The 26600-nt window shown below is 46.6% G+C and overlaps 1 protein-coding gene across 1 annotated transcript in view; it reads right to left on the reverse strand.

Annotated features, from left to right (window-relative positions):
• Positions 1–1764: 1764 nt before the first annotated feature.
• The window catches only part of LEKR1 (leucine, glutamate and lysine rich 1), a 35867-nt gene continuing 11031 nt past the window's right edge, over positions 1765–26600 (reverse strand). Inside the window, exons 3-12 of the mRNA XM_030456488.1 lie at positions 24979–25098; positions 24201–24376; positions 21253–21438; positions 13300–13381; positions 12173–12250; positions 11698–11901; positions 10787–10880; positions 8171–8323; positions 6856–7155; positions 1765–4622 (exon numbers count right to left, since the gene is read on the reverse strand). Coding sequence (XP_030312348.1) covers positions 4230–4622; positions 6856–7155; positions 8171–8323; positions 10787–10880; positions 11698–11901; positions 12173–12250; positions 13300–13381; positions 21253–21438; positions 24201–24376; positions 24979–25098 — 1786 coding nt within the window. The 3' untranslated portion in view covers positions 1765–4229. The remainder of the gene's footprint in view (positions 4623–6855; positions 7156–8170; positions 8324–10786; positions 10881–11697; positions 11902–12172; positions 12251–13299; positions 13382–21252; positions 21439–24200; positions 24377–24978; positions 25099–26600) is intronic.

The following is a 26600-nucleotide window of genomic DNA, read 5'->3' on the forward strand; positions in this document are numbered from 1 at the left end:
ATAGATTTTAAAATATCACCTATAAATCTAATCCATATAAATGTATCATCCAGCAGGGGCCAAAGCAGGGCATCCTGTCAGCTTGCAAACCATTCCAGATCTTTTTTTGGAACTAGGAGGCTCCCCCCAAAAACAAAACAACCAAAAACCAACCCCAAGCTTCCCTGGATATTTGTGGGTTTGAGGAAAGAGCCCATCCAGGGTTTCCAGGCTGCCAGGCCTCTGTGTCAGCTCTTGTGTTCTTGCTGTTTAGGGTTGGGCTGATGGCTGGAAGGCCCCCAAATCTCTGCAGCTTTCTCAGCATCACTCTGCACCCCATGAAATGAAGGGAAGAGGAGAGCAAGGGCCAGCTGGTGCCTGCAGTGGGGCTGGGGACTGCTCTGTCACCCTCCTGGGTGGCACTCACACCTCTCTCACACACACAGAGTTCTTAAATCTGATTTTTGGGGATTTAAGCAGCATCCCAAGCCAGGGCTGGAAGGGCTGGAGCAGGCTCTGTATGGCCACAGCCAGGAGGCTCCTGCAAAGGGAGGAAAATCAACACCCCCAGGAGAAGATCTGTTTGCTCCTGAGCTGTGGGGAGCTACAAACCCACCCAGGGATGTGCACAGAGCAGGGACACCCCAGTACCATGCTGCAGAACCCCCTGCCCAGCCCTGAGGGGGTTGTTGGACCCCAGCAGTCCCAGTCCCTACTGGGATGGGGCACTTGGCATCCAGAACCCTCCCCAAAGAGCCTCAGAACTGCCCTTGTGTCCCACGGAGCCTTGGCCAGCCAAGGACAGGAGGTGCCAGGCACAAGGACAGATGGGGACAAGGTGCAGTACACACTGCAGACATTTCCCCTCTGAATACATCTTAAAAACGAAGGTTTTTAAGAGCTCTGCATGGTTTTGAGGGTTTATTTCCCCAGGAAGCACCCTGAAGGTGCAGCAGGAGGAGGCAGCCTGACCCTACCCAGGGCTCCCCAGCTGCTGGAGCCTCCTGGGGAAAACAGCAATGGGCCAAAAAATGGGCAAAAAAACCAGTCTGCTGGGCCAGGGAGAGAGAGAAGGAGGGCACCTCTGGGGAGAGGAGCAAAAACCATCTGCAGGAGCTGCCCTGCTCCCTTGGAAGTCTGGTATTTTGATGGTTTTTTTCCCATTCCTTGGTAAGGGTTCAGGGTGCAATGCCAGATGCTCACAGCTTCCATCACCCCAATTCCATTTCCAGTGTTCAAAACCCTCTTCAGCATTAATCTCTTGCAGGACCCTTTTTATTATCCTATCAAAATGAACTTTGTGCTGTGCTTTGAGGATGAACAACCCTCCCCAGAAGTGCTGAGCTTGCTGCTCTCAGCTCCAGGTGTTAGCTCCTCTGCAGAACCAGGGACTCAGCCACCTACATACACACGCCCTGAGATCAAATCTGAGCTAAAAAAGAAGCATTACCTAAATAAATCCCCTTTTTTTTTTTAAATGGCAAAAAATAAAGATGCATGTGTGCTGTCTGAGGAAGGAAACTTCCCCCCCCCTGCCCATCTCATTCTTCCCAACTTCCTTTTTGTGTTACCCAAGCCCGGGGTTTCTGCAGCACACCAAGAGGAATCAAGAACTATCACCCAGCACAAGTGTTTCTTTAAATGAAAAGGGAAAAAAATGAAAAGGCAGACAGACTAATTTTTTCCTGATTAATACATTTTAATGCTCTATGACTTTGGGGCTGGCTCCAGGTTCTATTTTCATACACTTGCAGCACTGCTAGGATACTGAGAGGCATTGCTTGCTTTTCTTTTCGGAAGTCTAATTTCTTCCTTGCTGGAAAAAGCCTGAGGCTGGGATCCTGGAACACACACACACACACACACACCCCAGCTCATCTGGCAGCTTTTTGTCATTTTTTAATAGATGAGGCACATTGCTGCTTTATTCTGTAACATCCCATTAGCAGTAGAAGTTGGCTACCTCTGGTGAGCACTTAGAGCCAGGATGCAGCTGGCAGGCACCCCCAGACACACAGCAAGGAAAAGCTCCATCCCCTGCCAAAGGGGGCACAGAGAGAGAATCCCTGGATTTGGAGTCTTTGGGCACTGTGGGGAGCACAGAAATCTGGGGCAGCTGTTAGTGGGGTGACCCCTGAGGAGGCAGAGAGGGCTGGAAAAGGGGGGACTGCTCCAGGGAGGGCAGCAGGGAAGGGGGAGCGTGGGTTACCCCCCCACACCCCTTGGAGAGGGGGATTGAGAGTGGGATTAATCCTCTATGGAAAGATTTAGGGCTGCACGAGTGACTTGTCCCTCAGCAGGCAACAAGATGAGCTCTGTCAGAGAGGAAACAGAAGTCTTGGCAGGGGAGAAGAACAAGGCAGCCACGGGACGTTTGCTTGTCAGCTGGAGTGGCAAGAGGGTGGCTGAGTGCCCAGCCCCACAGTGCTGGTGCCAAGCTCAGAGATTTTATTTGTTTTTCAGTGTTCCCTGGTGCTGTGAGTCCTGGGGAGCAAGGTCCAGCACATGAAGAACTCACTTCCAGCTGCCCCTGCTGGGAGAGATGCCTCCAGGAAGGTGAATTTCCTGCAAATGTGGTGAGACAAGCAGGCATCTGCCCTCCCCAGGGTGCTTTCTGCTGCTGTGTTCCATGCTCTGACAGCTCTCCTGGGCTGTCTGAAATTAATGCAATTGTTTTGAAAAGGTTTCCTGACATTTCTCTATTTTGCCTATTGCTTAGCAGCAGGCTGAGTTCAGGGCTTGTGTGAGGGAAGGGAATTATTTGTTCTTGACCTGGATCTGAATTTGTTCTTGGTTGGGATCCATGATTTATGTTCCATCACAGAGAAACAATATTTCTGGGGCTGCTCTCATGGTTGTTTGGTTTGGTTTTTTTTTTTTTTTTTAAATGCTATTTCTTTCTTTACAATTAATGACCACACAGTCACCCTTGACTACCACAGCTGCTACAGGACATAAACACCAGAGTGGTGGCCAGGCAATGGCATTCAGTACATTTACACCAGTTTAAAAAGAAAAAAATCTCACCAGGCTGCAAAAATACAACCCAAAACTGTCATACAACTGAATTTTTTCAACTTCAGTTGAAACACAACTAAAAGCTGCAATGCTACTGAAGCTCATCTAAAAATTTGATGGAAAAATCTAGTTACTGGAGCTCTGACCCCATCGTGCTGAGAACTGCCTGAAAAATCTGCTGCTTTGGCACAGGGGGACAGGGCTGCTACCCACAGACACAATGCCCAGGAGCAGAGCCCCTTATCCCAGGAAAAAGCTCCATCTTATCCCAGGAACAGCTCCATCTCATCCCAGGAACAGCCCCACCTCATCCCAGGAACAGCCCCACCTCATCCCAGGAACAGCTCCACCTTATCCCAGGAACAGCTCCACCTTATCCCAGGAACAGTCCCACTTTACCCCAGGAACAGCTCCATCTTATCCCAGGAACAGCTCCATCTCATTCCAGGAACAGCTCCATCTCATCCCAGGAGCAGCCCCAGTGCTGCCAAGGATCACCAGGACTTCTCAGGACTTTTCCTGCCCCTCAACAACCCCACAGCTCCACAGTTTTGGCAGGAAAATAAAAATATCAATCCTCCTGGGTAACAATTTGACAGAGAACTCTGGCACTAAAAGTCACACAACACAAAGACACTTTTTTTGGTGAAATTCAGGAAGCAAGAGAGCTTTGGGACAAAACCTGTGAAGCCTGCAGGTGATGGGCAGAGGAAGGGGTGGCCCTGCCAAGGGCTGGGCTGCTGGGCATGCAGGGCTGCCCCAGGGTCATGCTGGCTGATGTACACCCCACAAGCAGAGAGTCTCACTGCCCTAAGCAGCAGAGTTTGCCAACAGAACATTAAATAGTGGCAAAAAACCTTAACTGAGCAAAGGCTGCAGTTTTCACACCAGAAAAGAGCAATTACGTACAGGGGAAAACACACAAAAACCCCAACAACACCCAAACAGGACAATTCCAACAAAAGGGGTGGGGGAGAGGGGGTCTGCAGTTGGCAGGTGTTTGGATCACACCTGCTGAAGCTGTGCTCCTCTTGGTTTCTATTTCTCCCACTTTTCCTGTGGGAAAGGCAGGCAGCTGTCACGACACCGAGACACAAGGGACGAGGAGACATCATTGCACCAAAACCACACCAAGCTGACTGAATTTGGAGCTGTAGCAACACGGGGCTGGGGGTTGGGGGGCTGCCTGCCCCTTGCCCCCTGGGCTGGGTCCCCGGGTGTTCCCCTGGCTCTCAGAGTTGGCTCAGCTGCCTCCTGACTCCCGCAGCGATGCTGCCCCGGGGCTCGGTCAGCGAAGCCGCTCTGCCCCGGGATGGAGCCGGGGGGCTGAGGGCTGGCAGGGCCACCCTGCCACTGCCTGCCCGTGTCCCTCGGGATGTCCCAAGCTGTCCCGAGAGATGGATTTCCCTGCCGGCAGAGGGGCTGGGCCGGCTTTTCTGCCCGTGGTCAGGCAGGCGGGGTGCGGAGGAGGTGAAGGTGCCCCGAGGCAGGGATGAGGCGGATAAAGGGAAGTTTCCACTCAGCTTTTTCAGTTCCAGCACTTGTTCCCTGGCTCGGCTCAGAGCTGCGGTCAGCTCGTAGCGTTCCTCGCACTCCCTGCGTACGGTTTCCTGGAGAAGGGTGTTCTGCAAACACAAACAAACACTGCCCTTCAACAAACGCCTCTGACCGGGGAAAAAAAAAAAAATCAGCCTCAAACCTTCCCCCCAACCCGGGCTGCAGCCACACGGAGCCCTCCAGACCCCAGCTGGGGGGTCTCACAGCTCACCCAGCACCTTTTGCACACCCTGCCTGCCCTGGGGACAGATCTCTGAGGGTATTTCTCATCTCCTGCTCGGGGGGGAGTTGGGAATCATAAAATCATCATCACGGAATGGAAGGGTCCCCAGAGATCTTCTGCTCCAACCTCCCTGCCATGGGGATGCTCATCCTGACAAGGATGCTCAAATGATGGTGCCTCCTTCCCCTGGGAGGCAGGGAGGGATCAGAGGTTATTTCTCAGCTCAGGGGGAGCTGGGAATCATAAAATCATCATCACGGAATAGAAGAGACCTCAGAGATCTGTGCTCCAACCTCCCTGCCATGGGGATGCTCATCCAGACAAGGATGCTCAAGTGCTGGTTCCTCTTTCCCTTGGGAGACAGGGAGGGATCAGAGGTACCAGAGGTTATTTCTCAGCTCCTGCCCACCCTCCAGCTCAGGGGGAGATGGGAATCATAAAATCCTCATCACAGAATGGAATCATGGAATGGAAGGGACCCCAGAGATCATCTGCTCCAACCTCCTGCCATGGGGATGCTCATCCAGACAAGGATGCTCAAATGATGCTCATGGAGAGAAAAATGGAGCAGCACTGCTCCCCTTCCTTCTGGGAAGGTGGTCAAGGAGCTCCCACTCCCCTCCTGCTTAAGGAATTGTGCACTGATTATTTTTTTTTATGCCAGCACTCTTGGTTGCTAATGGCTTCCCAAGGAGTTGGGATAAATGCTGGTCAGGGTTGTGGTTGGCACAGAAAAAGAATTAATTAAAAAGAATAAACTTTTTGCCTGTGTGTTCCCCTCAAAACTTGAAAAATGGTGGAGAAATGAAAAGTCCTTTGCTGACTGATTTCTTTAGACTTTTAAATTTTACTTGGGTCAAAGCATCTCTGGGTACAGAGTGACAGAACTGGACCTCAGGCTGGACCTCTGAGCCACCTGCAAGCAAAGAACCTGGAGAAGGAACACAGCTATGTGCAGAGGTAGAGGTGGGAGTGATGTAAAGATCCAAAATCAATTATTGTCCAAACACCTTTAACTCTGCAGACAACTCAGTGAAAGGAAATCAGATGTTTCTCTCCCTGCCAGCTCGATGGTCACTGATAGCCCAGGAGATGGTCTGGGAAGTCTGGGAAGTGTTACCTGCAAATCTGAGGCACTTCCCTGGCAAGAAATTTATCTTCAAACCCAGTTCCAGCTTTCCACTGCTCTTCTCTCCCCTTTCCAAATCTGTTAGAGGAGGAACTCTGCTCCAGAGTGGGGAAAGACCTCAGGAGTGAGGGAGTTCCTGACCAGGAGCCCTTTTCCATCAGCACAGAGCAGAACAAGTGCCAGCAGAGTGTTCCTGAACCTTTCTGAAGAACTAAATATCAAGCCAGGCCCTAACTCAGCTCCAGGAGTTTTATTTTCACTGTTTACCCTTTTTTCCTTCTGCCACTTCATTACTTTGGACATTCCAGCCCGATCTTATCTGCAGAGCTGGCATCACATTCCCCATGGAGCAGCACAGCTTGCTCTCCTCCCTTCCCATTACATCCCAAACATTCAGCAAGTGCTTGTGGCAAAAACATCCATCAGTCAAGTTTCTCTTCCAGTCTGATTGGGTTTTTTAGGTATTCCTGTGCTAGAGAAAGTGGCTTTGCTGGTGGGAGGTGTGACCAGCCATTCCCAACAGGATTACTGCCCTAGGGACAGCATGGAAGGGCTCCTTCCAAGTAATTTCCAAAAGCAGTGGGATTACTGGGAGGAGTGCTGCTGTGAAAGGATGAGGAATGTCCATGTCCTACTGTACAAACGTGGAAACTGCTTTAGTGGTGACTGATGCTTCTGGAGCAATGTGTGAGGCTACAGACTAAGAAATAAAAGTTTTGCAGGACCTAAAAAGTAGATGTATTTTCAAAATAAAACACTAGTTCCAGTGCCTGCTGAATTAAAGCTTTCACATGGTTTGTGGTGTATGATATTTATGTGATTGGGATGGGTAAAAACCTTTACATTTCAGTGGTTTTTTCACTTAAGAGGCTCTGAACCCTACGTGCTTTGGATGACTGCAGAACTCCCAAGTCTCTAAGGAAAACCATCTCCTCAGTCATGCTCCTACCTCCTCTTGAACTTGACTCAACTTGTGAAGCAGCTGAGTCCTCTCCTGGGTTAATTTTTCCAGTTCATCTGACTTGTGCTTGATTTCTTTCCTCACATTATCCCGAAATGATTCATTATTGTTCTTTTCCATCGTCAGCTGAAATTCAAGTTCTGTAATCAGTCTTTTAAGACTCTGAATTTCTTTTTCCTTGTCTTCATCTTTCTCTGCAAGTTTGAGCTGAGCATCTTGGAGCTTCTTCTCCAGAATCTCTGTCTCCATCCTTAAGCTATTGGTGGCACTGGATATTAATCCTGGTATCTGCAGCATTTGACAAAAATTGCACTGGTCTGGGTTCAGTGGGTATTGTTAGATACGTAGGGTTAATGGCACAAATGTTGACTTTAGGAGGAAAAAAAAACACAAATGCAAACATACCTGTACTTAGAGACCAAAAATAAATTCCTTTCATTTGCCATCATCCCCTGAAAGGACCCCTGGGAGCTGGGAGCTAATCAAAGCTCAGCCAGGACAGAAAGGTTTGTTGGTATGCCCAAGATCAAACAGAGAAAAAGAAGTAAAAATGGCAAAAACTCAACTTCTTTACAGCAAGCCAGGATTTCCTCAAGGTTCTAAAACCCCAGCCAAAAACCTGTGCAGTGACCTAAGGCAAACTGCTGGCTGCAGCTCTCTAAAATGTAATGTAACAGAATTATAAATAAAGCCACAATTTCTTCAGATTTCTTTGTTCCTGATTTCTCAAGAAATGTGTCAATTAATTTGAAAACGAAGGCTCTAGGAACATTTTTCTATTTCTAAATGAAACTTCCAAACCTTTAGGTCTGGGTGGCAAGAGCCACCAGTACAGACATGAATGGAGCTCACTGGGAACCTCTCTGGTGCTGAGTGAATGCTGAGGTCATCAAATTAATTATTAAAAAAGCAATTAATTAAAAAAAACCCAGCAGTGTGGATGGTTTTGTGACAATTTGTCACTAGTCTGAAACATTCCCAAGCTTTTAAAACCTGTATCAGCTTAAAAATAACTAACAATTACAGCCTGTGGGTAGAGATGGACTCTGGGGAGGGAAAATGTCAGAAAAGGAAGAACTTCCACAGCATTTAACTTCAACTAGAACAGGTACTTTTTAGCCTCTTCCATTTTAAAACAAGCAAAGAAAAGCAAAGTAAAGCAGAAGTAAAGCAAAAGCAAAGCTCCATGCCATGTATTAATACTGAGAAAACCACTGTCTCATCTGGTTTTTATTCCTGCACAGAGATTTGTCACTGTTTAACATTATCTGCTGCCACAAAACCTCCCTCTCGTGTCACCCACCTTCTTCTGGAGCTCCTCGTGGTCTCTCTGGTATTTTGTGATTAATTCTTGCTGCTTTTGCCTCTCAGTGTCCAGTTCCACTCTGGCCTCCTCCTTGACTTTAAGGATTGCTTCTTTGTGTCGTGCTTCTCCTTTAGCCAGATCGATTTCCATCTAGAAACAAGTTGAGAGTTATTTTTTTTTAATGAGATGTAGCAGTGGAGCTTATAATACTGTTCATGTTCCACAGGGAGCAAGGAGAGCTCCTGCCCCAGTGCTGGGAAGATGCTGTCCAGGTCATCCCAGATGCCTACATTTAATTTAGGTGGTTGAACCTCCCAGTACATCCCTATGAGACCACTGAATTCCAAACCCCTCAGCTGGTTCTTAAAACAGAGGATTATTTTGCTGGAAGCATTTGAACTGGAGCTAAAACTCAGCTTGTTGTTACTTTCAAATGCAGCAAAATGATTCAAGTGACATTTGCAGTGCTAGAAACAAGCCCTGAGCTCAATATTACAATATAAACTCAGTATTAAAATATAAATAAAATGCATTAACTCTTAGAAAATCCTTTTTTCATTCATGCTCTTCCCCCCAGTCTTGCCAGTGAATTGCAACTTCCTATGCAAAGTGTTCTGGACCAAAACCCTGGAGAAAGGTTAAAAAGAGAGCTGCAAATTCTGGGTAAAATATCCCAAACCTTAAGGCATCTCCCACCTTGAATATAATAAACTCCACTTCAGGAATTCAGCCACCACCTCCTGAAAAGCAAAGCCTGGGAGGAATGCTGGGGGCTGGAAAACGTTCCTCCTAAAAGCAGGATGCTACTGTTGGATCTCTGCAGGCTGGATTCTAATGGGCTTAATTGTAGCATATTGAGCAGGCACAACACTAACCTCATTACTTCAGATTATTAAAAGCAGAAAAGCCCAGAATGAGCTTGATTACGATTATCTCATTTCATACACCACTGATGAGCAGAAACATAACAAATGCCTTTAACTCTTTTTGGGGAAAAGATAAACTGGAAATATTTTTATTACTTTTTGAATAAAAATAGACCAAATTATGGCAAAAAATCCCCCCTGAGGCTTAGCTCAGCACTGGTGTATGTGTGAGCTCAGAGCAGGCTGGTATTGCTGTTGTTATTACAGATCCATCTTCTCCAGTGCTAGATAGGGGAATCAGGATCCTAACAGCAGAAAACCACATTTATCAGCTCTAACACAGAACCAGATCATATCCTGGAGGCTACTTGACTACAAAGACAAAAAATAATAAAGGCAGAAAAAAACCTGAGCTCAGCTTGAAGATTTTACAGACGTTTTCCCCACTTGAAGCTAACAAAGGTGACACCCAGGAAATAAACTGCCAGGTGTCTGCACAGCAAGTACAGCTGCAATTAATGGCTCCAAAACCACTTTTCTGTCCCTTATTAGTTAATACTTTTACAAAATAATCCATAAACCAAATGGTTACATCAATCTTAAAGTTTTATAACAGCTATTCTTTTGTTTTGCTTTGTTTCATTAAAATAGCTGAAGCTTCATCTGTGTTTTACAGAGAGAACCAGAACACTTGATCCTTGTGCAATGGCACAGTGACCCCCACACAAGAGAACTTTGTCTCTTTGTCACTTTTCTGGTTCTTTTTGCCTGATGAGAAGGTTTCTAGAGCAGTTTAGAGGCTATGAATCCAAAGCTCTCTCACCTGTAGCAGCCTTTATCTGGATTTAATGGCAGGATGCACAAAGAAAGGGCTGGGACCTCACTCCCAAATCACAGCCTGGGCCAGAGAGGGGAGGAAGTTTGAAACCAAACCTACCTGATGGTCACTGCTGGTAATCCTGAATGTTTTCCTGAGACTGCATAAAGCTCTCAGCCACTGATCATGAACTGAACCAAAACCCAGTCATTTTAGTCACAAACTGTGTGAGGCTGAGATCAGAAGAGTCAGAGCTATTGGTCAGCATCATTTGCAACTTTTCCTTCACTGATTTTTTTAAATCTTACTTAAATGTAACAGTTTAAATAATGTTGTAATTTAAAATTTAATTTTAATTTATTTATTTTTAATTTTTAGAGAAATTCAAAAATCAGCTGCCCACACCAGTGCTGACACAAACCAGGATGCTGGTGGCCACCCTGGCTACTGGGGCACATGCTGGCTCATGATGAACCCCCCCAGGTCCTCTTCAGGACCTTTTCAGCTTTCTGTGATGCTGCATCCCACATCCATGGACCAGGATCCTCTTTCCCAATCTCTGTTCTCCAACCAAGCCATTTTTTCCCTCGTCCTCTTGTTATTTCTTTTACAGACCTGGTTTACAATTAACAACTTCAGGTTCAGCTCTGCCTTCCCTCCATCCTGCCAGCAATGCCCAGCCTGATTTGTCCTGGGAAACTCCCTCAGCATCCAACAGACCCTTTCCTTGGAGCTTGTCTGGACATCAGACCCCAAAGCCTTTTTTTTCTTGCTGCTCCCCCCTCCTGCAGAGCCCCTGGGAAGCCTGGAGCTGCATGTTGGCACTTCAGGAGATGGGTATCAGGCTTCCTGACAGCTAACTACAGCTGGAAAAACTAATTAAAAAAAAAATAAAGAAGAAAAGGGTGCCCAGTGTCCACCCAGCCTCACCTTTTCCCTCCAGTTATCTTCATCCCGCATCTTCTGCCGTAAGGATTCCTGCAGCTGCTCTGTTCTGTTCTGATGAGAAATCAGCATTAACTCCCTAGAAACCACAAAAACTCATATGTCAATGCATGCTCTGCCCAGCCTGCTGCTCTGCCACTTCCTGGCCATGAAATCCTTGGTGCCAAAGGGTTGGTTTATCAGCATCCTGAGCCCCCCTGCCTGCAGGCACAGCAGCAATCACTCCTTAGCACCTGCATCACATCCCCACAAGCTTTCCCAATTCTTTTACACATATTTAAACCTTGTTTTTAGTCTTTCCCAAGTCAAATTTTGCAGAGCACTGAATGACTGTTGTAACATTCAAACCAGAAACTGCTGTGTTGTGTGAGCTTAGGATATTACTATTGTTAATTAACAACAATGTCATGGGGTTTGAATTAAAATCACCGAGTGTTAGAGACACATAGAGCAAAAAGCCCTGGGGAGTTTTAATTCTTGTAACTTAGATTACTGGCAGTGTACCACCTGGAACAACAGCTCACATATCTGGGGTTCCAGGAGAAGGGAAGTACTCTGAAATTAACAGGGAATATCTTCTCTTGCAGGTACACATGGAATATTCACACAGGGAATATTCAAACCCCTGCTAATATGAGAATTACTGCCTGCTGGGGCACATCACTCCCCAAACCCCCTGCTCTGCTGCAAAAGCCACTTCTCAGAGCCCCTTTTCCTCTGCAGATCAGAGCAGTAAGGCCCTGGTGTGCCCTAAGCAGGGGACAGCACTTTCTGTCCTGCCAGGGACAGGCAAGATGATTTTCAGGAAATGTCCTGGTGGGAAGCTGCCCAGGCACTGCTCCTGACCCACACCCAGGATGGGCTCATCTGCAGGCTAAGGATTGCAGCCCTGGTACCTTTCTTGCTTCAGCATCACCACCTCTTCCTCAGCTTCTCGAAGAAGAACTTTAAGTGCTTCCAGTTCACTTTCTGAGCGACCAGTTCTTCTTTTTAGATCTTCTTCTTTCCTTTCTTTCTCAGCCATTTCTTCCTGCAAATGTTTGCAGACTTGCTGGCAAATCTGAAGAGATTCCTCCTTTTCCTTCAGCTCTTTCATAAGTCTACAAATGAAATAAAGAAGTTGTTGTTACTATATTCTTATTTACAGCTGGATACTGAATAGAAATAATTTGCACCTGGAAAGGAAATAAAAAAAAAGAACTATGCATTCTTTGTGAGGTTAAATCTAGTGACCTGAACACAAAAAATGGAAACTGAAACAAGAGAAAAATGAGTGCATTTAAGCTGCATTAAAATAATAAAAGAATGGTTTTGCTCTCACTGCTCAGAAATCCCCAGGTGATGTTTGGGACACACAACTTCAGCATTTACCTTGACTCAGTAACTCCATTGTCATATTTCATTTTTTTCAGCTCATTTTGACAGGCATCAAGTTCAGTTGATTTCACCCTGAGAGAACACCAAACACACACACACACATTTGTCCAAAGGAATTACAGCCTCTCCTCAGGCAGCAACCCGAAACTCAGGTTTATTGCCACATTACCTAACTTGCATTTTCTCTTTTAGCTAAAAGGCACCCAACAGAACATTCTGGCAGCTTTCAGTAACTGGAAGTTACACTTGCAGCATCAGCTCAGCCTAACCAAGGATCACAACAAGCTGAACGTGGCAAACCAGAAAGGGAGATCTTGCAACACTGATGAAAGTTTCAAGATAAATATGATTAAAAATGAGCAAATAATAATTTAGTGGCTAAGAGGGCTGGAAACTTTGCACGTTTCTTGTCATTATGTCACTGTTCCACCAGCTAATAGCCATGGTTAAGCTTCATATTTACATTTAAACAGCTACAGACTGTGTTATTCCCTTAAATCCTACACAGTATGTTGAAATGTTAATACTTCATTTGGAATCCTGTTGCTGTTTGTTTAACTGTGTCCATGAAATCCTTTTTTCACACTCAATACTTGCATTATCATCAAAATACTTGGTTGCTAAGCATTCCAAATATTTGCAACTTCATTATGATCAGTTCTCCTGCAGGCAGGAACAGAAACCAGAAAGCACAGAGGGGTAAAAGAATGAACCCTTGTTTAAATTTCAGGAAAAGAGACAAAAAGGATGATGAGAGCTGGTGGCAGCACCATTAAGCTACTCTGCAGCTTAATGTGGTTTTTATTTCCAGTGGGGAATGACAAAGGTTGCTGCTGTTCCTGCTGTTCCCAGGTCCCAGTGGGTGCTGGATGGGACCCTGGAGGTCACCAGCCCTGATGTGGGAGCCCCACACAGCCCCAGGAAGGGCACCCCAGAGTCAGACTGAGCTGACTTCTCCCTGGTGCTCATTAATCCTTCCCCAGCCAGCTGGTTAGGAACACAGGCCCTTTAACTTGGGGATAAAATGTCTTCTCTGTTGGTCATAACCTCCTCCCATCACCCTGAGAGGCAGTGCTCTGACAAAGTGTCTTACAGCAAAGCAAAGCAAGCAGAAATCTTACACCAGCAGCTTCTTGTAGTGATCCATCTCTGCTGTCACCTTCTGCAGCTTCAGCCCGATCGTCTCCACTTGGTTTGTTAAATCTGCAAACACAGAAACGTGGCTTTAAACCTGAGAACAGAACCCATGGGCTTTGTGTCTGTATTTACACCCCACTGATGTCTGAGGTGCATCTCAGAGCTGTAACTCCTTGCCCCCAGCAGGCAAAGCAGCCCAGCCTCAGAACCACACAGACCTCCTGCCCAGGACTGCTTTTATGATTTGTTGTATTTGAATTTGATTTCTCAGTGCTCACCAACCCTGCTGCCAGCTGCTTCAGCTTAAGGAAAACAACTTGCTTTTCTTGAGAAGCTTGGAATGCTGTCACAGCCCCACAGGAGACCCTTCCAGGAACCTTCAGATTCAGAGGTAAATATGAAATGCTTGAAAAGGTTGGATTTGTAGGTTCTGCTGAGAGCACAGTTATGCAGGAGGGTGGACATGTAAAGACCCTGCTCATGCTACAGAACCAGCAGTGCCACTGACACCTGGTCCTGCAGGTTTGCCTTGGACACCCTCAGCTAAATGCTGATTTCAAACCACACCAACCAGTGTCAATCTGGAGATGGAGAGACCTGCACCTCCTCTTTTCCTACTTGGATTAGGGGACATTCCCAGGGGAATGGGGACTCTTCCCAGCTGCAGCCCTGTTCTGATGCTGGAATGATGTCCAGAAGGCAGCTGGATGCCCCAGTCCTGCAGTGCCCAGCACCCAGCTCCCCTCCCAAAAACTGCAGAGCAGACAGGGACCCAAGCCAAACCTTCACCTTCCCCACCAGCAGGACTGGTGGCCAAGTCCCCAGGGGATGGATGAGACCCCAAAATAAATATTAGACCCCAAAATAAACAGTCACCTCTGTTTATTTTAACGTCTCCCCCTGAGCATCCTTCCCCCAGGTACATGTCCTGTGCCTTTCCCCAGAGTGAAATAATTCAGCTCCAGTCTCCTGTCCCTCCCCCTGGTGGGGTAACAGCTCCAAATGTCTGCAGAAAAAGGGGAGATCTGGGGGTCACCCAGGAAGCAGATGGGAGACAGCCCCTGTGGGAAGCAGAGCAGCACTGGGGGACTGTTTTGTCTGAGCAGATGAAGAGCAAATTGTGGGAGAAGAACCCCAGGGAAAGGGGAGCTCTGTGCCTGTCCTCCCACCAGGAGCCTGCTGCAGAGCAGCTTGCTGCTGACAGCCCCTCTGGACAACTGTTATTTAAAATGTTTAATTTAAATTAAATTAAATTAATTAAATTAAATTAAAATTAATTAATAACAATAAAAAAATTATTATTATAATAGAAGTTCTCTGATAATTATTAACTGTGGTCTTTCCTCCCCCCCTCCTCTTCCTAGACGTGGGAGTATGGACACAAGTTGTGGAATAAAGGAAAAGGACAATGCACATTTGGGTTCTAGTGTGTTGGGTGGTCTCTTTCAGCTCTGTTTCCTCTTTTTGAAGAGTTTCTTGTCATGACTGAGCACTGGACAGGAGTTTTTCATGAGGGAGCAGATGGGTTCAATTAGGTGCCTGGTTTCTGCAAGTTCTCTGGAGAGATTTCCCACCAAGTCCAGGGGAGGTGCTGAGGGGTCAGAGCCCAAACAACACAGATCCCAATCAGGTTTGAAAACCACAGCAAAGTGAAGCTTTATGTATAATAAGGGAAGTGGTAAGACAGGCTGAGACTGACACTGGAAAACTTGCTGGAGAAAGAAAACCATATTCATGTGCTTCTGGAGAAACGTTCTCCAGTAATGAGAATGAAGCTTATTGCAAAACACACAAACCCAACAAGAAGCATTCATGCTTTGGAACACAGAGTTGTTTTGAGAAGTACCACATTTTAGAGACTCTTCAGTCCAAATCCATCTCACTGTTGCTTACAGAATGAAGTTTCATTTGGTTTATCTTTACGATTCCCACTGGACCCAAGCACAGCCACTCTTGGGCAGCAGATGTGACAGCTCTGCCTCCAACAGGGACATGGGGTGGCCAAGGCTGAGCTGCCTGCCCACACCTCTGGGTTTGAGCAGCATCATTTTCTCCAGAAAGTGAAACTTGGGAGGATAGAGAGCAAAGGGCAGAGCAGAGAACACACAGAAAGAAAAGGCGTGAAGAACCAAAGAGCCACCACCCAAGTTTGGGACTGTTTCTTCTTCATTTGGGCAAATTCCCATGGATGCAGCCCATGGTGTCTGCTAAACACCAAGCATGGAATCTGCCCAGAAATGGGTTTCAGGAATGCAGCCACCCAGTTTGCATCCTCTCCAGCTGGCTGATGGCACGGAGCTGAACAGAGGCTCCTGCTTCCTAAATAGCAACAAATGGAAAAGTTTTCAGTCAGGGGGAAAAAAAAACCAACAAAAAACAAAACCCAAAAGCACTGTAAACTACATTCCCATTGGGCAAGCAGCCCCTCTGGAAACCATCAGTTCTGCAGCTAATTCAGAGCAGCTGCAGTGATAGCAGCTCAGAAGCATGCCTGGGGAACTCCTTGGGCCTTTGCAACTTTTCCTTCAAACCCCCCAAAGAGCAGAGCTCTGGTGACCTCAGAGCCAGGTACCTGTTCTGTACCCCCAGGTACCCCCAGGTCCCTGCCCTGCACTGCCTCTGCCTCCCTAGGAATAAATAAATGCCTGGCTGCAAAGTGCCTCTGGGCAGCACCAGGGCATGGGTCTCCTTGGGGAGGGAACCCTGTGGCTCTGCTGCTTTGCCACATCACCCTGGCACCCCAAAAACAGAGCAGAGAGACAGCAGTTTCAGTTTCCCTTCAGCCTGGCTTGGGGAACAAGAGGCTGAGAGTTTGGTTTGCCCAGAAGTTCTGAGTCCTGGCTGTGGGGAGCACTGAGGAGGAGCTGGGGACAGCCCTGAGCAGGCTACCAACAGCTCTGGGAAAAGACCTGCAGGAGAATCACAGATTGATTGAAGTGTTCTTCATTTTCCTCCAGCTTTCTGGAATTCTCACCATGCCCCAGCTGTGTGCAGTTCACCCAGTTCACCCTGGCTGGAAGGAGCTCTGGGCTTGCAGAGCACAACCCATGGTGCTGGGGTCCCCTTCTTGGCCAGCTGGGACCAGCCCAGCTCACACCATCATCTACTTCTCTTTGTCCAATTCATCTAATTTTAGGGAAAATGTTTTTAGAGACTTGGTGCATGTTTACATGAACCCTGTGGGGTGCTCCCTGTATTACCTAAGCTGAAGATAATACTTGTCACCTTGGCCAGCTGAAGGACCCCCTGAGACCTTCACGTCCTTCATTAGGAAACTGTAAGGAACGATTAAATTCCTTTGGGCATGGAAGGGACCAGCTGGAACAGAAGCTCAAGTGCAGGAGACACAATACTGGCATGAGGGAAGAGAGGGAGAAGGGGAGCAGGACAAATGCAGCCCAACAGTGTTCCAGAGCAGAAAGAACCAGAGAATCCAAGGGGTCAGGAGAATGCTGGCAGCTCAAAGCTGGGAGATGGTCAGGAGGTTGAAATGGAGACAGTGCACAGGCCCTGGACAGAACAGAGAGACCAGAACCCACCTCCTGTTGCCAAATCTCTCTGGTATTCTGAGAAGGAAGTAATTATAGGTATCCTTTAAAACCTCCTCCATAACTGCTCCAACCTACGTGGACCTTAACCTTGGCTGATGAGCTGTGCCAAAAGGAGTAAACAAACTGCATTTTTCTTAGAATATTAATGCTAAACCAAACGTTGATGTACACTTAACAGAGATACTTTCAAGCACATTTCTTTTAAAAGCATGTTAGAGAAGCTGTAAGAATTGTGAAACACATACGTGAAAAACCAGGAATCATTTGCCTCCTCTGTGTTTCTAAGCAGACCAAAGAAGTGAACCAAATACTGAGTCCTAGCATGCACAGGACAGAACTCTATTTTTATTTATTTATATATCCAACAGACTATGATGTTGAAGATAAATTGCTTTTTGTACACACAAGAAAATACTTCTTTTTATTTGTGACTCACAAGCCTGTCTGGAAGGAGCCCAGGGACAGACTCCAGCTGTACAGATTTATTTCCTTTCTGGAGAGCTGACCAGTGCCACTGGGAAGTCTGTAAATCACTGAAAGCTGCCAGGAACTGGGAGGATGTGCCAGAAAAAAAGAGTGCCTGCTTCTTATCTCCCCCAGCATATGGTGCTGACCACTGCCAGGACTGGGCTCTCTGGACCTCTGCTCTGAGCTAGGATGCTGCCTCTTTCACATCCATACATCAAACAAGCATAGGAAAAGCAAGAGAAAGGATTCTGATCAGGCTGAGTGGCAGAAATCTGGGTATTTGCTCAGTCAAGACCAGGGGTCACACTTCAGCATCAAAGGATTTGGTCCTGAAGCCTGAATTCTCTGCAGGGGTTGCTGCCCTTCTGCACCTGAGCTGCTTGGGATCTGTCAGAACTGTTCCTACAGCCCTGCTTCTCCTTTGTATTTAAACTGGTTAGAAACAGTGTTCCTTACCTCCTGGCTGGCAGAACTGAAGGTGAGAAAGTGGAGGAGGTTCTGGCCTCACCTTTCCAGGTTTTTACAGATTATAATGTTTTTCTCAGTGTTTAAGGCAAGCAGGTGAACCAAAATGTAATAAATACATTTCCATGAGCAGGGATTCCTGCTTCTCCTCCAGAAGCAAAGTGGGGCCCTTCTGTAACCAAACCAAGGCAGCATTATCCCAGGCCCTAGCTGGGGAGAATCAGGGGGTTCTTCTTGCCAGCACCTTCATTTTTCCTCTTCCCCTCCTGCTGTAAAGCACTAAGGAGCCATCACTTTGTCTGACCCAGCTGTCACATTCTGCTCAAACCCCACACAGCTCTCAACCCTTCAACTTCTTGGTACCACAGCTGGAATTCATAAAATAATATTTCAGCAGTCCTTGGGGCATGAATAGTGGCAATTTGAACTGCAGGCTACCTAGAACTCCAGGAAACTGTTCTCTCATTGGGTTTTCAAAGCTGTCTGTAAAGTGTCATCCCAGGCACTTCACAGAGATGAAAATCCTGCTCCTTCTTTCCAGGAAGAGAGCTTGCATTCCCCTCTCAAATGCCCAGCTCCTCCTCCAGCTGCCTGCATTTTTCAATCATCTCTCATTAGTCTCATTATGTCAGCAGACCACTGCTAAATTTATATTTAGGAGCTTAAGTAGCCTGTAAAGCAGTAGCATCAAAAGATTTAAAAGACAGATTTCAAGTGCATTGCCAGCAACTGAAAGCAGCACAGAGGCAACCCTGCAGCTACAAGTGGGCTAAAATAAAACTGCAATGCCCTTTGTGAAGAAAAAATACTCTGGAGCTGTGGTTAAGTGGAGGAAAGGATTTGGCTGGCAGTAAAAATGAAAAGTGCAGATATCAGCTCCTCTCTTGTTGGAGCACATCCTATCCCAGCTCTCCTGCCACTCCTGACCCTAAGAATACACACAGAGACATCATTTTAAAACTTTTCTATTCAATTAGACAATTACTCACCAGCCTTTGCTCTGTGGTGGGCATTTTTCAAGGCCTGACATCTCTGACTAACTGGGTGATGCATCAGGAGACTGAAAAGTGGCACAGAACCTCTCTGGCAAAATGTACCTCACAGAGATCATCTTCAGAAAGTCATGAGAGGCACAAGAATGAAAAGAAAAACCACAGCAGCAGAGGCCAATGCTCAGCCTGAGTCCTGGCAGATGACTGGAATATCCAGCAATTTACAAATCTATGAAAAACATCTCCAAACATCTCCAAAGTATTGGCTGCAGAGGAGCAAGTTCTTTCAGAATGTGTAAATTACCAATCCAGCTGGGAGGTTGTTGGGTTTTCTGGAGCTCTGAACTATTTCAGCACCAAACAACCCCCCAAGGAACTCAACAAAAATCCCCACCTCCCTCCCAAACCAGGGCCACTCCAGGTCTGGCTGACTTCCTACCCACTGACTTCCTACCCAGCAATCCACCCATGGGAACTGATTTTTGCTAAGATCAAATGAAGCAATAAAAAAAAATAAAAAGTGGGTTTTGTTCCCATTAATTTAATACTCATATAACATCAGCATGGTGCTTGTTTCATGAAGAAAAGCATGGTTGGGATTTAAAGGGAACATTTATCTCATCTGGCTGTAGAAGCTCATCCAGAAACACTTCCCATGTAGCCAGAGCTCTGCAAAGGGATTTGTGGTTTATTCATCTAGTCAGGAAGGGGAGAATAAAAAAGCCCCAGCTAGCAGTCTTCCTGCCTCAACATCTCCTTCTGGATACCCACTGCAAACGTTTTACTGCTTCTTAACAACAGGTTCATTCTGAAGGAACCACTACGTGTTTGTATTCACCAAAATAACCTGCAAAATGCCTCCCACAAACCATTCACTGGGGAGCTGATGATTTACCTGCTCATTAAGAGTTCACAGCATTCCGTAGGGACTCCAGAGATGATGTTTTCCTGGTGTTTTCTCCACAAGACTGCCTGCCATTTCATGTTTTTAATCAAAGGCAGTTTAAAAAAGAAACCTGACGTGCAACCCAAGGCAGGAGTGAGCCAAAGAGCAGAGGAGATGAGCAGGGGTCAGCCTGACCCTGGGCTCCAGGATTACCCTCAGATGCCTGAGAATCCACCCAGTCACACTAAGCACCCAGATAGCTTTCAGTGAACCCTTTATACACACTTTTTTTTTTTTTTAATTTTAAATCCCTCTTCTCTGGAAACATATTTTAAAAGGGTGAGTAAGCAAGGGAGATCATGTGGCTGGGGACTTCAGAGATGTCCTGGGGGGAGGAGAGGCTCTGTAGAGCACTGCCAATTTTCAAATCACTTTACAAAGAGCAAGGAAGCAGCTGGGGTGGTGGGAGGGGTCCCTGCCCATGGCAGGGGGGGAGACTTGAATGGTCTTTAAGGTCCCTTCCGAGCCAAACCACCCTGGGTTCCTATGGGATCTGCTGCATGCATCAGATTAAATTTAGAGTTGGAGAAAAGAAGCCAGGAAGCCATGGAAGCATCACAACAATCTGTAAAACACCATATAATCTCTTCAAAAAGTTACTAAAGAATTCACAGACTGAGAGTGTTGATCTCTAACACCAGACCCAGGCAATTCTCCAGGGAGTTAAGAGATGGGAAGAAACCAGAAGGGTATTTTTACAGTGCACATGGACAAAGCAGGAGCCCCTGTTTACAGGAACCTCTGAAGTCAACAGAACCAAAAAGGGACCTCTAAGCAAGGGCAGCAGCAGTGGGGATACAGGTACTTAAGTAAGGATATTAAAGCACATATTTCAGATCTTAAAAGCTTGCCTTATTAGGCTCCAGGAGCTCTCAGATCAAGAGGAGACATGCCAGGCAGGTAGATTATCCTCTAATTGCTGTTCTAGAGCTCTGCCTTTGAAGCAGACTGTGCTTTCCTGCAGTGAGGACAGGCCACTGAATTACAGGACTTGAGCCTTGCCAGGACAGCTGCCAGGGCCAACATACCAGCTCCACAGAATGCCTGGGAAGCAGTGCCCAGCCCCCAGGCAGCTCCACATCCCCACCTGCTGCCCCCTCCCCAGGAAAACTCAACTCAGCCATCTGCAAAATTGTCCAAATTCAGCTGAACGTGGCACCTTGTAAAAAGGTAACATCTGCAGTTCTGGGAATGGGACCAAGGAGTCTTCCCAAGGAACCACAGCACACCAGCACTGACTGTTTCCATTGGGTCATCCCTCAGCTTTCTATTACATATTAAAAAAAAAAAAAATTAAATCAAAGCACTTCTCAACACAAATGAAATGCCAAAGTATACTTGAGAGGGAGCTGATTGTCACCGAGATTATTTTGAATGATTTCTCCACCTAAAAAATATGTGTGTCAAATTTGATGTTATTTCCCTCAAGGGAGGCAGCTGGTAGAACCATTCTGATAACTACAGAAACTCAGATTCCCAGAGACAAGCAAGTAAGTCCTGAAATGATTCTCTTACCTAGGGTTTCCTTCTGGAGCTCCCGGCACCTGCTCTGTAGCTCACTCCCTTGCTGAAGTGAAGTCTGAAGCTGCTGAGTTTTCAGCTCAACTGAGTCAGCCACCAGTGTCAGGTGTTTTATCTTATCCTGCAGGCACTCATTCTCTCTCTGGGATTTTGCTAGTCTTTGATTCAATTTGGGTATTTCTGAGGATAAAAATAAATAAACAAATAAATAAGTGATCCAGACTGTCAGGTTCCCCTCTTCACTACAATGTGTTCCACCCCAGTGATGTGCTCAGGACTGCAGCATCCTGTGACCCTGGGCTGGGAAAGGATCAGCAACACCTCTGCTGAGAGAGCAGATGCCACAGAAGTCCTTTGTACACCACTGTTTTCCACAGAGGACTTCTACCTACTCAATCTTGGCAGATTTTATTCTATGCAACAAGATGCATTTCCTCCAAGGGCTCCAACTCACCCTGAAATCCATGCCTGGATTCCAAATGCAATGCCAGGAGGGGACAAATATTTGATGCCAAGTCTATCGCTGCCATAGAAAAACTCCTTTTGGAATTTATTTCAGATAAGAAGGGGGTTGTGCCCAGCTACCTCTCTGCCTCTCCAGGGTGCAAGGAGAGGCTTGGGAGAGGAGAAGCCCCAAGGAGGTTTCCCAGGCAGCTTGTACTGCCAGGCACAGCAGTGACTCAGGGGGGGTCAGGGGTCTCCTACATTTTCTTCATTTCCCCCCCAGTTCACTGCTCCTTGATCAGAGTTCTGAACACTTCCAGCAGCAGACACAATTCTTTTCCAGCTCCAGCCCTAAATATCCATTTGTCCAGAGAGCCTCTGTTGCTGTTATTTCCCTCAGCAATAACCAGGTTGCAGCTGGCTGCAGCCCAGCCACCCATTTTACAAACATTTTACATGCTGCCCACAGGCAAATTTTAAATAAATTTTTTCTGGTGCAAATATTTTCATTACCTACAATCTTTCCCAACTGCTCCACACTTAAATCAATTTATTGTTAGGCTACATGATGTAAATACTGAAAGGTTTTAAGTTCTTACACGTCCTGCAACTCACCATTAATTAAAGCTGAATAATGCCCATACACAAGGGGGTTTATAAGCTGTTTGCCAGCTACCCAAGGAAAGCAGCCTGGGCATAAAGAACAGCACCTCATTCAACATTTTTCTTCTCAGTATCCGAATGGAAAACAAGTTCTGAAAAACCTTGTTGCAAAACCAGTATGGTAAAATAAACATAAAGAGTGCTGTGTGTCACCATATGTTAATAATGAGCAACTCCTAAAACAGAACAGAAAAGCTTTTGATTTGCACTCACGGGTCGAAAAAATAATAAATGATGTGTGACTAAATTGTTTTGATTTAGATTTTTTTTTTTTTTTGGTAATGCTTCCAGCAGGGCACCATCCTCAGTGGGCTGTGTGAATGCAGCCAGGGCTAAGGAGCATCCAGAGTGACATCTTTATTCCTCCCTGAGACCTCACTGCCTGCACTTCTGCTCCCACACACAGGTTATGTTTGCAGGATTGTACCTAACAATGGAAAGGAGACTCCAGAGCCTTCCTGAGGTGCTCTGCAGGCACCTTGCACCCAAGCAATGGTTTGCAGGGGAGGTGCCCGGGTTCCAGCAGCACAGTGAGCAGCACATCACCCACCTTGTCCTGCTCCTGTCACCAGCACACAGCATGGCAGCAGCTCACCTACACCTGAACCCTGAGAACATCAGCTGCAGGGCTCACTGACACACAGACAGACACAGACAGACACACAGACACAGCCACACACACACACACAGCCAGACACACAAACACACACACAGACACACACACAGACACACACACACACTGAACAGCTGTAGTTGAACTGTACACAGCCATCCTAACCAAAAAGCAAGAAGCACCCCAGGGGCTGTTTGGGAGCTCTGGCTGGCAGAGCCTGTGATTCCCCCACTGCAGCCCTGTTCCAGCAGAGCTGATCTCTTCACTGAAGCCCAGCAAAAAATGGGATTGAGGGATAAATCCCAGGGTTCAAGCCAAGCCTGAGGGCTGGGCACGACCTTCCCCAACTAACCCTGGGTTGTGATTTGCTCCCAGCTTCTCCTCTCCTGAAGGCTGCCCTTGTCTGAGCAGGAAGCAGGCTGGGGGACAAGGGAATTATTCTCAGCCCAGGGGCTGCTCCCTCTCCCTTTCAGTCCCAAAGACCCCTTGGGCAGAGACAGCTGTATTTGGGTATTATTAGCCAGGAAGGGAGGGCAGGAGGAGCTGCCCATTCCATGTGAGCACAAGAGATGCCCAAGAGGTGCCCAGGAGATGCCCAGGAGATGCTCAGGAGATGAGGTGCCCCCTGCCTGTGTGATGGGGGTGGCCCAGTAGGACCCCCCAAACAGCTCCACAAGAGGCTGTCCCACCAGTGTCCTCCAGCATCCCCTGTGGAGGTGACAAGGGAGATGCAAGACAAATGGAAAGATGGAATTCTCTCCAGGTCTTTGGGCTGCAGGCACAGCCCTGCACTCAGCATCAGTCTATCATTTATTAATCTTTATTATTCTATTATTTATGTTTCAAGGCATGGGAAGCACTTGGGTGACTCCCTGTCAGGCTGAACCCTCATCCAGCAGGAACCAGCCTGAGCTCAAGAGCTGTGTGCCCAGGAGATGCCCAGGAGATGAGGTGCACTCAGCATCAGTCTATTCTTTATTATTCTTTATTATTCTATTATTTATGTTTCAAGGCATGGGAAGTATTTGTGTGACTCCCTCACCCAGCAGGAACCAGCCTGAGCTCAGCTCCACACAGTCCCACAGCTTCTCTAGAGCTGGACAGATTTATGGCAGATTTAGGAACCCTCTAATTAATTTTTTACCTCCTAATATACAGTGTTAGACCCAACTCCCCAAAAGCAGTGTCTCCTGGGCACCACTCTTACAGGATAATGATGTACCTGTCAAAGCTTCTTTGCTGACAGTTTTGATTTGCAGGAAGATTTCCTCCTTGAGGGCAGCCCAGTTCTCCAGGTTAGAGGAGATGGCTTCTTTAATGCTGTCCAGCTCACCCCTGATGAAAGGGAAGAGTGAGACAGCCTTGTTCAGAGTTGAGCAGTGGTGTTCCAAGGTATTCCTGCAAGACACAAAAATGATGCCAGGCACATGACAAAACCTCCTTGGAAACTCAGTAACTGAATCAACCTCAGCTTTTCTGTGATATAATTTATATATAGTGGGCTACAATCATTCAGAGCTTTAAATACTTTGTATGCTGAATATAACTAATTTCTCCCTTTCACATGTTGATTTACAACATAGAACAAATGAATAAAACTTTATAGATAGCTTCACCATCACTTTTTACTGAGAAATTAGAGCAATAATGTTTCAGTGATTATGTCCAAGCTTGTGCTGACTCTTTATAAACAACCTAAATAACACCTCTTGCATTGCTACTGCATCAGGAGTGCCACACACCTGCTTTTAAAGTGTTAATTGATCATTTTAAGTTTGTGAAGAATTTATCCTGTTGCTAATACCATCATCATTTACATTTATTTTGTTATATTTGCAAAGTCCACAGCCTCTCATGATATCCTGGAAAGCCCAGGGTGGCTACTACCCCACTTCTCCCTCAGTCTGCTCCCTCCACAGAATCCTCTTGCCTGACTGCACGTGTCCATTGGCATTTCTTGGGTTTTTTGGTGGCTTTTGGTTTTTTTTTCTGGTTCTTACCTGAGCACTTGGGATTGCTTGCAGGCAGCTTCCTTCTCTTCCTGAAAATACCTCAAATCTTCTTTCACAGTTTTGAATTCATCTTGTTTGGTTTGCAGCTCCAGGGTTAGGGACTTTATCCTAGAGATGTAAAATTAAAAAAATAAATAAAATCAGAAAGTTTTCTCTCCCCTACCACCCAACCTCTGGTCTTTGGTTTTTACATCTAGCTGTAAATGAAAGCCCTGCTGAAAGTCTTTTTAAAGATGAGAAGCACTGATTCCAGATGGCAGCATCAGCTCTTCAGATGGGGAGAACCCAGCCTGCAGCATCTCCTCCAACAAGAGCCATGCCACGTCTGGGACACAGCCTGGGGATGCCAGGAGAGCTCAAGGGATGTGAGGGGAAAGCCCCTGAAGTCAGCCAACAGCAAATACTGAATATTTGGTTGCTGTTACCAGGATATTTTCCATTCAGATTGTTTATCTCTTCCTTAATTTCAGCCACCTGCAGCAGATGAATCCCAGTCAGTCACCCTGCTGCTTCCCTTGGCCCTCACTTTCACCCCCATCATCAGGAAACTGAACTTCTGCACTGCTGGAGTCATTAATGCTGCTCAGAAAAGAAAAAAAAACAGCAAAAAAATACACACATAATATATATACCTATATATATTAATATATATTAACATATATTCCTATCTTTACACCAACTGGAATTCAGGCCTCTGTTCCTTGACAGATGCATTTGAAAGAGCTAAAGAGAAACTTGTCACAGGAAAACACATCCACCAGATGTTCCTCCTCTGTCCTCAGGAGGGGCCATGAGCATCAAAACGTCAAGTTAGATGATTTTCCTACATTTTTCTTGAGAGGACAGGAAGTTCTAAAGCTGGGTTTCCATGGTCCTGGCTTGACCCACAACATGCCAGAGAAAACACAAATTCAGGGTTTTGTACTTCTTCCTTTTCTTTTCAGAAAAAAAAAACAAACAACAAAACCAAACAAAACCCAAACCAAAATAAATCACCCCAAAGATTCTGGGCCAGGGTGGGGAGGATGTAACTTGGTGGCTCCACCTGACAAAGCCTGGCCAGGAGCTGGGTGCAGGAGTGAGGGTGTCAGCTCCCTGCAAGGTTTTGCCTTCAGCAGATGTTTTCCTCCCTCCTCCTCCTCCTCAGAGCCCCAGGATGCTGCCCCCCAGCAGCCCAGGATGGGGTTTCCACATTTCAGGGCAGGTGACAACTTTCAGCATTTTCCTTCAAACCTGACAGCAAAGGAAACCTCCTGAATGTGGGATTGGGAAGGAAGAGATGAGCAGAGCAGAGTTCTCAGGCCTGACAAAGCCCTGGGTACCCTGCCTGCCCTCACAGCCTCTGTTCCCTCTCTGCTCCAGTTCTGGTTATGGAATTTGTACCTCTCAGTGCTTCATCAGGGCTGTTTATTTCCCAAGCACAGCTCTCCCAGTGTAAATAAACACGTTTTAAACTGCTGTTTCTTTGTCCTGTTAATATTTAGACAGCCTCTCCTGTTCTTTCAGCAGCTCAGGACTCATTCCCATGATTGTGATGAGAAGAATGGAGCTGGAGGGGAATCCCAGACACTTCCACCCAGCTCCCTTCCCTGTGCAGAAAACCAGCACCC

This window comes from Calypte anna, chromosome 9, assembly GCF_003957555.1.
Source record: "Calypte anna isolate BGI_N300 chromosome 9, bCalAnn1_v1.p, whole genome shotgun sequence".
Lineage (NCBI taxonomy): Eukaryota > Metazoa > Chordata > Aves > Apodiformes > Trochilidae > Calypte > Calypte anna.